The sequence below is a fragment of the Ammodytes marinus genome (assembly GCF_949987685.1).
Source record: "Ammodytes marinus genome assembly, chromosome: 18".
Classification (NCBI taxonomy): domain Eukaryota; kingdom Metazoa; phylum Chordata; class Actinopteri; order Uranoscopiformes; family Ammodytidae; genus Ammodytes; species Ammodytes marinus.
The window spans coordinates 26,954,259-26,970,464 of NC_137222.1; the positions used below are offsets into that span (position 1 = coordinate 26,954,259).

At 40.8% G+C, this 16,206-nt stretch overlaps 1 protein-coding gene across 1 annotated transcript in view; it reads right to left on the bottom strand.

Annotated features, from left to right (window-relative positions):
* Nucleotides 1–16,206, bottom strand: part of tln1 (talin 1) — a 172,170-nt gene that overhangs the window by 25,775 nt on the left and 130,189 nt on the right. The window contains exons 43-50 of the mRNA XM_080046831.1: nucleotides 15,652–15,771; nucleotides 15,379–15,525; nucleotides 14,714–14,880; nucleotides 7,952–8,135; nucleotides 4,948–5,073; nucleotides 4,713–4,829; nucleotides 2,785–2,970; nucleotides 2,324–2,431 (exon numbers count right to left, since the gene is read on the bottom strand). Of these exons, the coding sequence (XP_079902957.1) occupies nucleotides 2,324–2,431; nucleotides 2,785–2,970; nucleotides 4,713–4,829; nucleotides 4,948–5,073; nucleotides 7,952–8,135; nucleotides 14,714–14,880; nucleotides 15,379–15,525; nucleotides 15,652–15,771 (1,155 nt within the window). The remainder of the gene's footprint in view (nucleotides 1–2,323; nucleotides 2,432–2,784; nucleotides 2,971–4,712; nucleotides 4,830–4,947; nucleotides 5,074–7,951; nucleotides 8,136–14,713; nucleotides 14,881–15,378; nucleotides 15,526–15,651; nucleotides 15,772–16,206) is intronic.

Here is a 16,206-nt window from a genome sequence, read left to right on the forward strand (position 1 = left end):
TACCGTGTGATGTTCTTGTTGTTTTAGCTTTGTCCAATGTGTAGGCCAAGGTTTTACTGTGTTTTTACTGTGTCATATTGTTGTTGTCTACTGGATTGCTGTATGTTTGAGGTGGTGGTCGGAGGGGCCGTTGGCGCTGAATGGCAGCCACGCTTCCGTCAGTCTGCCCCAGGGCAGCTGTGGCTACTCTCGTAGTTTACCACCACCGGTATGACTGAGTGTGAACGAATTGAACCAGGAAATGTAAAGCGTCTTTGAGTGCCTAGGCAATAAAGCGCTATATAAAACCTATCAATTATTATTATTATTAAGCAAAAATGCCCAAGACAAATTTCCTTAACAGGACAATAAAGTTTAGCAATTTGGGGTTCAGTGTCTTGCTCAGGGACACTTCGACATGTGGCGGGGAGACGGGGGATCGAACCTCCGACCCTGCACTCCAGAGGCGATCTCCCTACCGACTTCGCCACTGCCGCCCTATTTAAATTTCTTCGCTGATCTGGCCACGGTGTCCGGGTACAGAAGGGATATAGCTGTTAGATTCTTAGGAAGGAGGCGAAATTTACTATTTCACCTAAATAATAAAGCTTGTTAGTTAATCTTCTCCTATTTAAAAAAGTATAGGTTAAAAGGTGGAAAACAATCTAGTGATTAACTGAAATTTTGATTAAAAAAGGGTTAATTTAATTTAATTCTAATTCAGTCAGAGTGAGATCAAAATATGGGGAGACTTTCTGACAGGCTGCAAAAAGGCTAGCTCCCTTTAAAATAGAGCCTTTTTATATTAATAATATAGGAAGGTTTCTTGCAAAGTAAATCCCTTTCACACCGTGGAAATAAGTTTTAAATGAATGTTTATTTCTAATCAAAGAGGTTATAGGTAATGAGCACGTGATATAGCAGCTGGTAAAGGTATAATGATAATGAATAATAAACTTGGTACGCTATAAATACGCTAACCGACACTGTTATTACATTTAAACACAGCCGCACCTGAATTTCTAGTGAGAAATCGGTTTAAAGATCAAACTAAATGAAAGGGTATCGTCAGGGAGGGCAGGAAGTAGAATCAGACGAGCCACGGGTGTGATACAGGTTCTAATGTAGCCATCTTTGCTTGGTAGGAGGCAGTTCACCTCTCCTACACGCCAAAGGGCTGTTGGTAGCTGGGAGTCAATGATCATCATGATGGAGTTTACCTGTAGATCTGGTTTGTCCCTTTGCCCTTTGTGCCTTGTCTGAAGTACTGGTAGGTAGGATTTGATGACGTATCTGTGAATGTCTCAAACGTCCACTGAGAAGATTGGAGTGGTGATAGGAGAGGAGGGGGAGGTTTTCCCATGATGAGAAGATTGGGGGTGACTGGATCAATTGCTGAAGACACATAGCCAAGTGCTTTGGAATTGAGGAGATCACAAAGCTGTGCACCGGTTAGTGCAGCACTTAGCTCCAATCTGAAGATACTCAACTCTACCTGCCCTTTTTCATCTTCGGATCTCAAGTATGCAACCACACCATATGCCTGTTCAGAGGCATCACAAAAGATATGGATGTCTTGAACTGTGGTGTGGACATCCATCTCTTTGGAAGTATAGCAGTGAGGAATGGTCATTTGTGGAAGATAATGGAGTTCTTATTCCCTTGTTCTCCAAGCAGTTAGGAAATCCTTCTCCTTTCTCCATAGTTGTTGTACGAGGATCTTGATGATAGTATCAGGAGTGTTGCACATTGACGGATGTTGAAGCCCAATTCTGTAAGGGTAGCTCTCAGTTTGTCGAGGAGTATCTTAGCTGCTGCTGGTGAAGGGAAGCTTTGCAAGCAGTTATCAACATAGAATCACTGGGTAACTGAGTGTTTTACATCTGCATCCGGTTGTTTGTCTTTGGAGAGCATAAATAGCACAACAAGGACTAAATGTAGTTCCAAAGGGAGGGACTTGCCATGGTAGGGGAAGGGGAATTACCTTGTTCATGCCACGCAATTCTGATTTTTCAACCGTCGCGTAGGAAAGTGTTAAACGGTTCTTAACTATTCCAGCATCCAATTCCATTCTCCCACAGGTGCACAAATGCGTGAGACGAGCACAGAGGCCAAAGTTCCACTGGAATGCTCCGCTTGTCATAGCGCCTGACCGAACGCTTCTCCATTGAGAATGCATTACTCGATGACAAACGCCTCCTGTCTCAAACAGCCTTAGTGTCTGGGATAAAGCCGCTGTCATGCATTCACCTTCTTCTCTCCAAGCCATGACATGTTTTAGGGACTGCTAGCAGATTTGGTAAGCTGCTGAAATTGCAACATTAGAATATGAGTAATGTCTTACCACCAGCACATGCTCCAGCAGTCCTAGATATCCAGAAGCACATTCATTGCCATAGCGCAGAGCTCTCATCTGGACGTCCTTGCTGACCTCTGGGTGGTAGGCAGCTTGCTGAAAGAGCGTACAGACAAATCAACATCTGAATTAAACACTGATATATCCAGCAGGCCATTTTCCATGGTAAATGCAATGTGTATATTGACAAAAATAGGAAATACTATGGTATTCCATAAGAAACTTGACATATGTCAATAGTTTGAACAATAATAAAATAACAATAAAAAAGATTCCAATGTAACTTTGTAAAGTTGAGAGAGGGATAAAAAATAAGACACTCTACCCTTAAAAACATTATTGTAATGTTGAATTAAGTTGATGAGTTGGTTTACTGATATCACCTCTTTATTTTTCTAGAGGACAACATATATTAGATCCACACTGTAGTTTATACATTAACCTTGTACCTTGCAGGAGTGCAGCATGTCAGCGATAGCCCTTCTGCTGAGGTTGGCTGTGGCAATGATGTCTTCCTGGCGACAGGAGTTCCCAGCAGCCACTGCCTTTGCTGTTGCCATAGTGATGCCTTTAGTCATGCGAATGAACTCCTCTGGTGTAGTTGTCTTTGGTGGTGGGTCAGAACTGCTGAACACCTGTGTGGGAAAACCTTTTAAATATTTCTATTTCTTCTTAGACAAAAACAAAATCAAGGGAATTTGATGCTACAGGATCAGCGTTCCAAATGAATTGTTCTTTCTGAAGGAGACTGGTTTCAGTTAGTACTAGAGCCTCTTTTAAAGGTCACATATTATGCTAAATGCACTTTTTAAATGTGTTCCAACATATCCATGGGTCCACGGTGTGCCTAGAGACTGCCAAAATATCCAAAAAAATAACAATCTCTCCTTTTCTCACTCTCCCCCTTTCTGAAACCTCCCCCCCAATATACTCCGTTCAGAATTCTCGCGGTTTATGATGTCATAAACTGCACAGCCACATCCCCATAATTTCTTTATATGTCCATGCTTCCCCCAGACATTAGCAGTAGTCTATGATAACCCCACCCCCCCATTTCTTATTGGTCCACGGCCCCGAGATCCTCTGGAAAATTTTCCGAGCGACAGCCATGTTGCTTTCCCCGCTAAGCGACAAGATGCCCATAGTACAGCCTGAATGTTACATACACCAACACAGAATGCTTTTGCTCATACTCCACTAATTTATCTTAACCGCAGCAGTCTATTAATGCCTCGTTTTTAATAACACAACGGATAGGAAGCTACCTGTGCTTTTTTTTAAACGGTGAAACTAAAATAATAGTTTTATTGGTAGTTTTGCCTGACTGGTGTAGCTATTAGCTTTGGGACAAGCAACCAGCTTTTGCTCATAACACGCTGTTTATATTCCCCACAGCAGTCTGAAAATGACTCGTTTTTAACATGACAAAGGATGGGAAGATATTCCTGTAGAAATCACACTTTGAAGATACTGTTTCACTGGTTTAAATCGTCTGAGTCTTATTTTTAGCGTTAGCGCCCATGTAGCTTCGGTTGTAGCACCAAGTTTTGCTCCTAATACACTAACTTAGCTTTCCCCTTGCAGTCTAATAATGACTCGTTTTTAACATGACAAAGGATGGGAAGATATTCATGTAGAAATCAAACTTTGAAGCTACTGTTTTCACTGGTTTTAATCATGTCAGGTCATGTCAAATTGTTAAAAGTATGGCTTAGCTCCGGGTAAACACTGTGTTCGCAGTCACGCAGTGTCTCTCTAGTATCGCGAGAGCACGGCAGAGACGGTGGGAGAGCCCCATGGACATATAAAGAAAGCCCGGCAGAGAGGTGGGAGGGGCCAGCCAGATCGCACAAATATAGGTCATCCTGAGACCAGAGGGCAATCAGGGTATAGAGGCTTGCTACAATAAATGATCTGAACGGGTTTTATAGGGACCATATAAAATTGACAGCAAAGTGCATATGTGAGCTTTAATGGTTGGAGCAGTGAAGAAGGACTTTTTACAATACTGTTTAAAACACAATATTTCCATTTAAAGTTAAACTATACAGAATAAAAAAAATCCTTCTTAATGACTGTGCGAAATGGCAGTAAAGTGATCTGCAGTGCTCACGCCCACAAGCAGGGGACAAAACAGCGGAGCGGTTATAATGATGGAAGTATTGTTGCACGGTTTATTTTATTTTAGATTAACTAGGGTTAGAGGGTTAGGGTTAGAAATAACTGTAATAGATGTTAAAGGCCACGCAGACAGCTGGAAAAAGTCACATTTTTCAGTTTACATTGCTACCCATTCACTCATATGCCATATACAATGCAAATGGTTTCTGCTAGTAAATGTTACATATTGGACCGTTAAACATTTTAGATTTCTCACTGTCAGCTCCTGTTTGATGTGTTCAATTGTGGCCTCCAAAGCTCTGGTCCCCTTTGTGGCTTCATCCTCCACTGCCTTCACAGTTTTCAGGAGAGATGTTACATTGGTCACCATCACCTACAGCAGCCAAGTCACATCACGGAAATAGATTAGAGAGAGTGATGGCAAGACAGTGAAAACTTCATTCAAACCCAGTGCGACAGTATGCACTAAGATGCTGTGTTTCCTCCCTTACCTTAGCAGAGTTCTTTAGCTGCAGCATGCTAGGATCGTCATGAGGTTTTCCTGCAGCTGCCTTGGTGCTGCTGATGAGGTTCCCCAAAGCTTTGGCCACATCTTTCACTGCATTGATCAGGACAACCTGGAAGGACACAAACTTGAAGCTAGAAACATGACATTTGGCCGAATGGCTGAAAACTGTGTGCTTCCCAAGAAATACGTGCCACCATGGCTACATGGTGGCAATATAATTAACATAAGAAAGAAACTGTTTTATATCAAAACTGTAAAAACACAGTAAGTCCTATTGACTTTGATTCAGCAGATAGTCCTCTACAAAAAAAGACCATAAAGGTCCAATGTGAATGTACTGTCCTGATGAGCATGAACTGGTAAAAAGGAAGTTGACATGTACCTATTGTTTTTCAATTGACTCAATCAACACCATCAAAGGAGATACAGCTTCATGGGATGAATCTACAATTTCTCTTTTAAATTGCCGGTTAAAAAACATGGCTGCTATGAATCGTGATATCTTCACAAATAGCGGGGCTTATAATAAATTGGCCATTACTCAGTAACCACTGGTCCAATCATCATACAACTAGGTGGATATCTGAAAGGAATACTTCACCCACACGGAACCCGCATTCTATTATTATGAAATCGCTATTATAATATAAAATAGAGGTTTTTCTTCGCTCAGTCTTCCCTCAGTCTTCCCTTGGCCCAGCTGTCCTGTTAATCCTAACCCTTACATGTCTTTCTCTTTCTCTTTCTGTGTGATGTCACACATGGGAAATGTAGGGTTAGACAGTGAGGCCATAAAACACTCTTTTTGCCTTTTTTCAGGCTAGGATAAACAGATTTCTAAAGAATGTGGATATTTATACTACCTAGGATCTCAGAGTTCAATACACCTTCATGTTTCATAGAAGTAGGTCTTTAAGGTCGTGTTTGGGAATAGAACTAAGCAATAATTTAGAGAAATAAATGTAAGGGACGAGTTGGGAAAAGTTTTATCTTGTAAGCTGCTCCATGGATTGACATGAAATTTGGTGTGGACGATCTGGGGGCATTCCTCAATAATCTCCTAGAGTTTGCTTTTATCTAGTCTCTTCCAGCCATACCAAACTTCAAGCTGTAGTTTGGTCTGGATCCAGGCTATTTCATTTCCAGTATATGGGGGAAAACTGGGCTGGCCTGTTTTTATTTCTTTGAACCAATCACAATATTCTTGGGTGGGGCTAAGCCCAGGAAGATGCAATGCGTCTTTTCAAAATAGTGCAATTTGATGTGGACCATGGACCTACTATGAAAGATGCAGGCCAACACCGTTAATGACGAGCGGCGTTTGTCACAGGGAGTTGCAGTTTGCGCAATTTCAAAGCAAATTATGTTTCAAAAATTATTGAAAATTACAGACTAATAACCTGAGCACAATGTCAATGTCACTTTCATAACAATATTGTAACAAATAATACAGGCCAGCAGACAGACTTGTTTTTGAATACTTTTGCAGAACTGTTTAGACTACCAGTTTAGTAATGGAACAGGCCAAATACAAGGCCACTTCACACTTTATACACTTGGCATTGTCACAGAAAAACTGAACTGTGCTGAACTGATTTTAAAAGCTGAAGCAATTAGATTAAAATTGACTGTGTATTGGACTGCAGATTCTTAAAAAAAAAAAAAAAAAAAAATGTTTATGTATATATATATATATATATATATATATATATATATATATATATATATATATATATATATATATATATATATATAAAATGTTTTTTGTTTGTTTTATTTTTATTTTCTGTAACAGTAATCTGTGCATCTGAATCCGAATTTGATGAAAATGGGGGCGGGACCTGATAAGCCTTTGGCTTCTTCCGTCTCCCTTCGGACAACACAAAGTATGATGTATGAATATTTGCAAGAGAAAATTGTGTATTGTGTGGAATTGTCCGAAAGAATAATAAATAAATAAATAAAATAAATGTGTGTGTGCAGCAACATTATGAGCTGGATACTATCAAACCATATCAAACACACGCTTGCACTTTCTGTTGTCTCCGGTTCTGAGCTGAGCATGAATGATTGACTACAGCGAGAAAGGGAGGAGTTTGACAACGCTCCATCTGCCGGGAGCGCTTTACAAGTTGTCTATACTGGTCAGAGAGACTAGGTATTGTCTGGTTAGATTAGGCGTGGCTTATTATAAGAAAACCTCAATTTCACCTTCCTAATTTAAAACTATATAAAACTGCATGTACGTTTTACAGAGCTGAAACATTTCTCAGCACACCTAGTGAATTCTTTATCTCTAGCCTAAGGACTATCTCCCCCAGTCAATCATCAATTATGCCCCAACTTCCTCCAGACCTTCTCTAGGTTGTGGTTATTATCTGTCAACTTGTGTTAAGAAAGGTAGAACAGTGTGTCCATAGTGACATGATGTATTCTGTTAAAATGTGTACTGCATGCACAACATTTTGAACAACACATTTTTTTTTATTTGAGTTCAATGCATATCATCCCATTTCTTGTAAAGACTGAAATAAGCCCTACAGATCCACCAACTGGACTACACAATTCTTCTTCTTTTTCTTGGGATTTGCCTCGTTTTCACTGAGCAGCACAGTTCGGTTCGGTTCAATACGGCCCTGATGACATGGAGAGCGCAGTGCTCTAGTTCTAGTATATAATCAGATGCTCCACACTCCTGTACAATTGGTGGCATTTGCCACAAATGAATATCAAGAAGAAGGGAATTGTACAACTAAGCAAGACCGGGATACATTTTTTTGTGCCGACACCTAAGTCCTCTTCTCACAACCCTGTACTGTCAACTCACGGTACACGGCATTGTGCCAATGTGTGGACCACAAGAGTGAGCTGAGGTAACGCACTGCTTTTACATCTAGATTGTGTCTTGGTGGATCAGTTGACAAAAGGTAAATGGAACAGAGCTGGAAAACTTTCAGCATGTTTTGTTGTGGTTGTGTTATCCGTACCTGGGTCTCTGGGTCTTCAGAACCCAGGCTTGCAGCTCCTAGTTTGACCACATCGGCCAGTTTGGTGATGGTGAAGACTGAGGACTGAGCAGCCTGGGCCAGCTTCTCCTGACTGGCTCCAGCTCCAGAGACCAGCAGCTTGGTGTCCTCAACCAGAGCCTTGGCTGTCTTCAGGATGCATTCTCTGCAGACAGCAAGGTCACACAATCATCAGCCATCACTTAGGAACTTCAACAATGCAAATGTATTGTGCATACTAAATACACAACATGAAACTCTTACTGCTATATCATAAGAGATGGTATTTTGTTGTGTCCACATCCACATCCACATATATATATATATATATATACAGTGGAGGAAATTAGTATTTGATCCCTCACTGATTTTGTCAATTTGCCCACTTACAATGAAATTAACGGTCTATAATTTTAATGCTAGGTTTATTTTAACAGTGATAGACAGAATATCAAAAAGGACATCCAGAAAATCACATAAAAAAAAGATGTAAATTATTTTGCATTTCATTGAGTGAAATAAGTATTTGATCCCCTATCAAAACATTGCTTAGTACTTGGTGGAGAAACTCTTGTTGGCAAGTACAGAGGTCAGACGTGCCTTGTAGTTGATGACCAGGTTTGCACACATCTCAGGAGGATATTTGGACCACTCTTTGCAGATCCTCTCCTAATCGTTAAGGTTTCAAGGCTGTCACTTGAGCTTCAGTTCCCTCCACAGATCTATTAGATTAAGGTCCGGAGACTGGCTAGGCCACTCCATGACCTTAATGTGCTTCTTCTTGAGCCACTCCTTTGTTGCCTTTGCTGTATTTTTAGGGTCATTGGCGTGCTGGAAGACCCATCCACGACCCATTTTACGGACCTGGCTGAGAGAAAGAGGTTGTCACCCAGTATTTCATGGTACATGACCCAATCCATAGTTCCCTCGATGCAGTGAAGTCCACCTGTCCCCTTAGAAGAGAAACACCCCCAAAGCATAATGCTGCAACCTCCATGCTTGACTGTGGGAATGGTGTTATTGGGGTTATAGTCAGAATTCCTCTCCCTCCAAGCATGGCGAGTAACTATGATACCAAAGAACTTGATTTTGTTCTAATCTGACCACATCACCTTCTCCCAAGCATTCTCTGAGTCGTTCAGGTGTTCATTGGCAAACTTCAGACGGTTCTGTACATGTCCCTTCTTGAGCAGGGGGACCTTACGGGCACTACAGGATTTCAATCCATTACGGCATAGTGTGTTAACAATGGTTTTCTTGGTGACTGTGGTCCCAGCTGCCTTGGGATCATAAACAAGCTCCTCCTGTGTCGATCCAGGCTGGTCCCTCACCTTTCTCATGATCATTGATACCCCACAAGGTGAGATCTTGCGTGGAGCTCCAGACCGAGGGAGATTGATGGTCATTTTGTGTTTCTTTCATTTTCAAATAATCACACCAACAGATGTTTCCTTCTCACCCAGCTTCTCGCCAATGGTCTTGTAGGCTATTCCGGCCTTGTGCAGGTCTACAATCTTGTCCCTGATGTCCTTAGACAGCTCTTTGGTCTTGCCCATGATGGAGATGTTGGAGTTTGATTTATTGACTCCGTGGACAGGTGTCTTTTATACAGGAAACTAGTTGAGATTAGGGATACTTTTTTAAAGCACGAGGACTAATCTATGGGAGCCGGAATTGTTTATGGTTGGTAGGGGATCAAATACTTATTTTCACAGATCTTTTTTTTTAAATGTGATTTTCTGGATTTTCTTTTTGATATTCTGTCTATCACTGTTAAAATAAACCTAGCAGGGGCGCCCTTAGCTCCGTTGGTAGGGCGTCCCCCCATGGACCTCAGCCAGCAGGGCACTCGGGTTCGATTCCAACCCGTGGTCGTTCTCTGCATATCACTCCCCTCTCTGCCCCATTTCAACTCTGTCTCTACACTATCAATAAAGCATAAAAATGCCAAAAAATATCTTTAAAAAATAAAAAATAAATAAACCTAGCATTAAAATGATAGACCGCTCATTTCTTTGTAAGTGGGCAAACTTACAAAATCGGTGAGAGATCAAATACTTATTTCCTCCACTGTATAATTATTACATACATACATACATACGCAAAATGTATAAATATATATTACATACATACATACATACATACATACATACATACATACATACATACATACATACATACATACATACATACATATGCAAAATTATTAGGTAAATTGTATTTTTGAGGATTAATTTTATTATTGAACAACTACAGTGCTCTCGGTCAATCCAAAATGTTTAAGAACCTAAACCTGAATGTTTACGAAAGTAAAAGTGAGGTTTTGTCTTTCTTACGAGAATATATATACATATATGTTTTGCTATTATTAGGCAACTATTAGTATGCAGAATTATTCAAAATAATTTTTTAAATAAAAAAACTAACATTTTCCCATCTCACTTGTTTATTTTCATCTGTTAAAGTGAGAATAATAAAACAACTCAAAATGTACAAATAAAAATTTACGACAAGTAAAAAAAATAAATTAGTGACCAATATAGCCACCCTTCTTTTCAATAACTGTCTCAAGCCTTCCATTCATGGAGTCTGTCAGTTTCTTGATCGGTTGACGATCAACTTTTTGTGCAGCAGCAACCACAGCCTCCCAGACACTGTTCCGAGAGGTGTACTGATTTCCTTCACTGTGAATATCCCGTTTAAGCAGGGCCCACAGGTTCTCAATAGGGTTTAAGTCAGGTGAGGAAGGGGGTCATGACATTATTTTTTCATCCTTAAGGCCTTTACTGGCTAGCCATGCAATTCAGTACTTCGATGCATGTGATGGAGTCCATTGTCACCACCTTTATGTAAAGGAATTACATGAGCTATTTTCCAAATTTTAGGAACTATTCCAGAGGAGATGGAAAGATTAAAAATATGGGTAATTTGTTTTGATATTATATGTGTCGAAAGCTTGATTGAAAACGGATCCAAATTGTCCTCTCCCATGTACTTCTTGGGGTTGATGGCGAGGAGTGCATCTACAACAACACTTGTGGGAAGAAGATCAAGGCTGAAAATAGGAGTTTGAGAGACAGGCGGTACGTTACTACTGGTGGTAGAAGGCGTATATCCTCCATTCTGAAAGAGTTGACCAGCAGCTACAAAATGTTTATTAAAAGCTAAGCCAATCTGTTTTTGATCATTGAGAGTGTGACCATTTAATTTGATCTGAGTGGGAATTGTGCTAGAATTGTTTTTATTATAGTTCACAGCTTTCCAAAATAGTGCAGGGTTAGAGTAGCAGTTTGAGATTAATTCAAGGTAATATTCGGATTTGGCTTTCCTGACCATGGCTGTGCACTTATTCCTCAATTGTCTAAAAATTGTCCAATTGGTATAATCTCCAGAGCGTCTAGCTACAGACCATGCTTTATTTCTTTCTGAAAATAAATCAGACAGTTCACTTGTAAACCAGGGGTTTGATCTATTTTTTACTCTATGCTTTTTAAGGGGCGCATGCTTGTTTATAATTGAGGTGAAAGTATTGATGAAATAGTCTAAGGCTAACTCAACATCCGAAATTTCCGTAGTGAGTTGAATGTCACTATGACGGAGATCACTTAAAAAGGCTTGTTCATTAAAAATTTTAAAATTACGTTTAATAATGATTTTAGGTTGAGATCCTTTTAAATGAATACTTCTGATACAGGCCACTGGGCGGTGATCACTAATCCCAAGATCAAAAACACCAGCTGAGACTATTTTATTTATTTTATTTGATAGGATTAAATCGATTAAAGTTGATTTTGCTGGGTTTTTTAGATTGGGTCTTGTGGACTCAGTTATTAATTGTGTAAGATTAACGCTGCTACAGATTTCTTTGAAAGGTTCAGAGGCCGGTCAACGTTAAAATCACCCATCACAATTACCTCTCTATTTACATAGCTGGAGAGCATATGTGCTAGATCGTTTAAGGAGCTAGTTACAGCTGAAGGGGGCCTATATACACCAATTACAACAAAACAATCATTTGACGATAAAGATAATTCTAGCGCGATAAATTCAAAACAATTTGGAACAGAGACGGCATGTAAAAGTGTTACAGAATAACAGGATTTTACATAGACAGCCACTCCCCCACCCCTAGTGTTTCTGTCTATTCTGAATAAGTTATAATCATTTATTGCCACAATAGAGTCATCTGTACTCTTCTTTAACCAGGATTCAGTCAGAATCAAAACATCAGGGTCTGCCTGGGACACTAAAATCTTTGCATGGTCTAATTTATCATGCTGCAATAAACTTCTAATATTTAGATGAAGAAAACCCAAGCCCTTTCTTGATATGAGAATTTGTGGGGAATTTAGTTTAGAGCTAGGAAGCATGGTTTGTACAGGTTTGTGCCTGTAGAGGGAGCCAGCGTTAGAAGCAGCAGGTGGATGGGCCGTTGGAGGTGAGAGAGGGCAGTCAGGTGTGATGTCCAGAGCTGGAGGAAGGTTTGCAAGACAGATGGAAGGGGAGTATAATTCATGTTGAGCAGGACTCCCGGGGGGGTCTTTTTTAATGGAGGTTCTTCTGATGGGGTCATGCTGTGGTGAATATCAGTCCAAATTAAATGCAATGTGCTGAATGAAGTTATTGGTTAGTTCTCTTACACCTTTGGTGTTTGGATGGAGGCCGTCATATTTAAAGAGCTCGTGTCTGGTCCAAAAAGAGTCAAAGTTGCTGATGAAGCCCAGCATGTTTGCAGAGCAGAAGGACTTCAGCCAGTCATGAAGACTCAGGAGGCGACTGAAGCGCTCTGGGCTTTTAGACAGAGTGGGGGTGGGACCGGAGAAAATGCATGTTTTCCCCAAACTCTGCAGGGTGATGGACAAACTCTCTAATTGGGCATAGAGTTTGCATGATTGTTTGTTCATAACATAATTTGTCCCAATATGAAAGATGACAGTGTGGGCTGTAGGGTGGCGGTCGATGAGGGCAGGTGATAGCTCAATGATGTCACATACCTTTCCTCCAGAAAGGCAATAGGTGAAGGCACCAGGGAGGGGAAGATATCTAATAATGGAGTCACCTATGACCAGGATCTCTGGCTCCTCATTCATACAGCTCCCTCTGTAGAGTGACAGCTTGGATGTGAGTGACAGCATGGATGTGAGGGGCGGGGCATAGCTGCGAGAGTGAGCCGCACCTGTACAGGATACGTCATCGCCAGCTGCAGCGATCTCAGGGATATCAATTTGTAGAGGCACTGATGGATGAGCAGCACGGGACTCACGTCTGAATGGAGCTGGTGGACGGCGGCGATCCTGGTGTTTACCCTGGGGAGTGGACTGGGAACTTGAACGCGAACGCCTCTGAGTCAATATGGAGCGGGTTGGGACTGGCGACTCGGAGTGGGAGAAAGCAGCCCCAGCTAGCTCTTCCAGCGGAGCAAAACGGTTGTGCATCAGCACAGGATCTGGCGAGAGTAGAGGGGGAATTTGTCTGCCCTTCTTCACGACAGCCGACCAAGAAGCGTTGGAAGGTGGAGTGGAGACCGGAGACACAGAAGCGCCACTAGCCGGCGGCTGAGAGCCTCGGAGCGGAAAATGCTCCAGTGCGGCTATCCGGGAGACCAGAGAGGACTGCAGCTGGAGGACATTGTGAATTAGGCTCTCGATAGAAATAAGCTCAGCCTTCAAGATGGAAAGCTCTGGGTCTGCCTGGGTGAGTGATGACATTTTTAAAGAAAAGGAAATAACTCTGTTTGGCTAGCGCTACCAGGGTCAGTATTTGCTAGCATGGATCATCAGCTTTCACCACTCCGTACCCGAGTGGGACGCACTCTGAGGCGGTCACGGAACGCTGGACTCACCGCTGAAAGTTCAACTGCTAAAATTTGCCGCGATAGCTGTCCATTACGACCAGGATTACTTCCAAGTGTGAATTAAGCATCAGAGTCAAAACTGTCCGGTTAGATTCTCTCAAAACGTCGGAAAAAAACACTTTTTTGTCATTTTAGTATAACAAAAGAAAGACGCGACCGTTAATTAACCGTTAACGAATATTGGATTTACCAAAAAGTAAATCCAAAGTCTATAACAAACAGCACTTGACCAGACGTTCTAGACTACATTAATTCAACGTGCAACATCAACATGGGAAATAATCGTAAACAATACCAAATATTTTATATATAGTGAAAGCTAAAACAGATATTGTTGATTATCTTGGGAAGTAAGACACATTCAGATTTTTTCAGCCAATAACACAATGATCTCTAATCTCAGGGCAGGGCATTCCTTCCGTAGCTCTGACAACTGGTAGCTTTTATGTGGCGCTTACATGGCACACAGTTTTCATTTTATGTCACATAATTCTGAGTCATAGTACATAATGTGACTGTCATCATTTGATTCATACTCGATAAATAAATTAATCGGGGGCACTTGTGATTGGTTAGAGCATCCCTCTAGAGGCTTACGCCATGTCCTCCCCTCTCTGCCCCATTTCAACTCTGTCTCTCCAAATCTGTCTAATAAAGTGCAAAATGCACAAAAAATAATCTTACATTTAAATAAAAAATTCTTTCCATTTTGTTTTTTGTTTGAACAAATCATTCAAAAATTTGAATAATGGTGATTAAACATGATTGATAAACAATTTGTTAATATTTCTTGAATTATACCAAAACTGTTATACTTTTCCTTTCTTTTTCATATTGCAATAGTCTTGTAACCATGCAGGCTTCATTAATATTTTCTGATTGTAGAATACCTGTGGTCTGCAAAGGTCTCTGCGTTCTCTCTGTTCAGAGATCCAGCACTGGCAAACATGATGGTGGTGTCCAGGTCTGCTATGATCCCAGACACAGCACTGGCTGCTGTGATGCAGGCCTGGGTGCCACGGTTACCTGCCTGTAGGGAGGCCAACACATGGGACACCTGCAAGAAGAAGCACAATTCTATTATGAGCCCAAGTTAATGTTTACATCTAGCAATGCCATCATGGCAAAGGTTAGACATTTTTAAATAAAGCCAGTTATGTCACTTGTCAGTCAGCCATTGTACATAAGAATGTAAAAAATGACTTGCCAGTTGAAATAAAGTTGAAATCAAATCAACTACATTTTAAAACAGGAACAAAACTTATACAAAAGAAAAGTTTTGAGAGAAAAACAGAATTTATTTTCTGACCGTTGCAGTGAACGGTATAAAAAACTGTCCAGGGTAAATTAATTGTAAGTATGTTGTAGGGATTGTTTAATGTGTAGTGAATGGGGCGGTGCACCCTTGGCTTGGTGGTTCAGATGCATTAACGGTTACATTCCCTTTTCAAATTCTGCTAGGGACATTTACTGCATCTCTCATTCCCTCATTTCTTCACTATTGTCATTTTAGTAAAAGTTAAAAAAAGATTTGGATAAAAAAGTGTGGAGTAACCTTCTCAGAGACTTTGCGGGCGCTTTCTATTAGCTCCTTCTTGGTGAATGAGTCGTTGGGGCTGCACTGCAGAGCCCCAGCTTTGGTCACTAGGCCCGTACAGCTGAAGCCCAGCTCACCAACCTGCTTCTTAATGTGAGAACCAATCTGGAAACATACAAAAAGACAAATCTAATTAAAAACTTGGAAACAGTAAAGCGAGTCATGCAGAGCTGGCACGGCTTGTAAAGTGTCTCCCAAAAGCGCCTGGTGTGGTATGGCTGGGTTATGTACTTCATCATTCTCTGCAGTCATAGCTGCAAATTTGGCTTCAGTGGCCAGATTTCCAAATTCATTGGTCAGCTGGTTAGCCAATCCTCCAAGGTCATCAGGGTTGGTGTTAGACTTGGTCACCTGAAGAGAGATGAGAAAACCAATTAGCTGAGTAGTAACACAACACAAGCATTTATCAGCTTTTTACTAGGTAGATTAATAATGAAAAGTACAACAATAAAGATAATATACTATATATTATTCTAATATATTCTTCAATTAATAAATAAAGTTCAAGGTTCAAAGTCTTTATTAGTGTCCCAAGAGGGCAAGTTGATTTACAGCGAGGAGGTAGTGGTTTAAAACATACGAACAGTCCAAGACAACAACAGACATAAAACACCACAGCATGTACACAAACCTGGGCATAAAGTGCAAGTAGTAGAGTCAAATTTAACACATTAAAGTGTCAATGTAACCACAAGGTCATAAAGTCATAAAGTGCCAAAAAAGTGCCAAGATATTAAGTGCCGGCATAAAGTGCTATGTGCTGTCAGCAGCATCATCATCATTAGC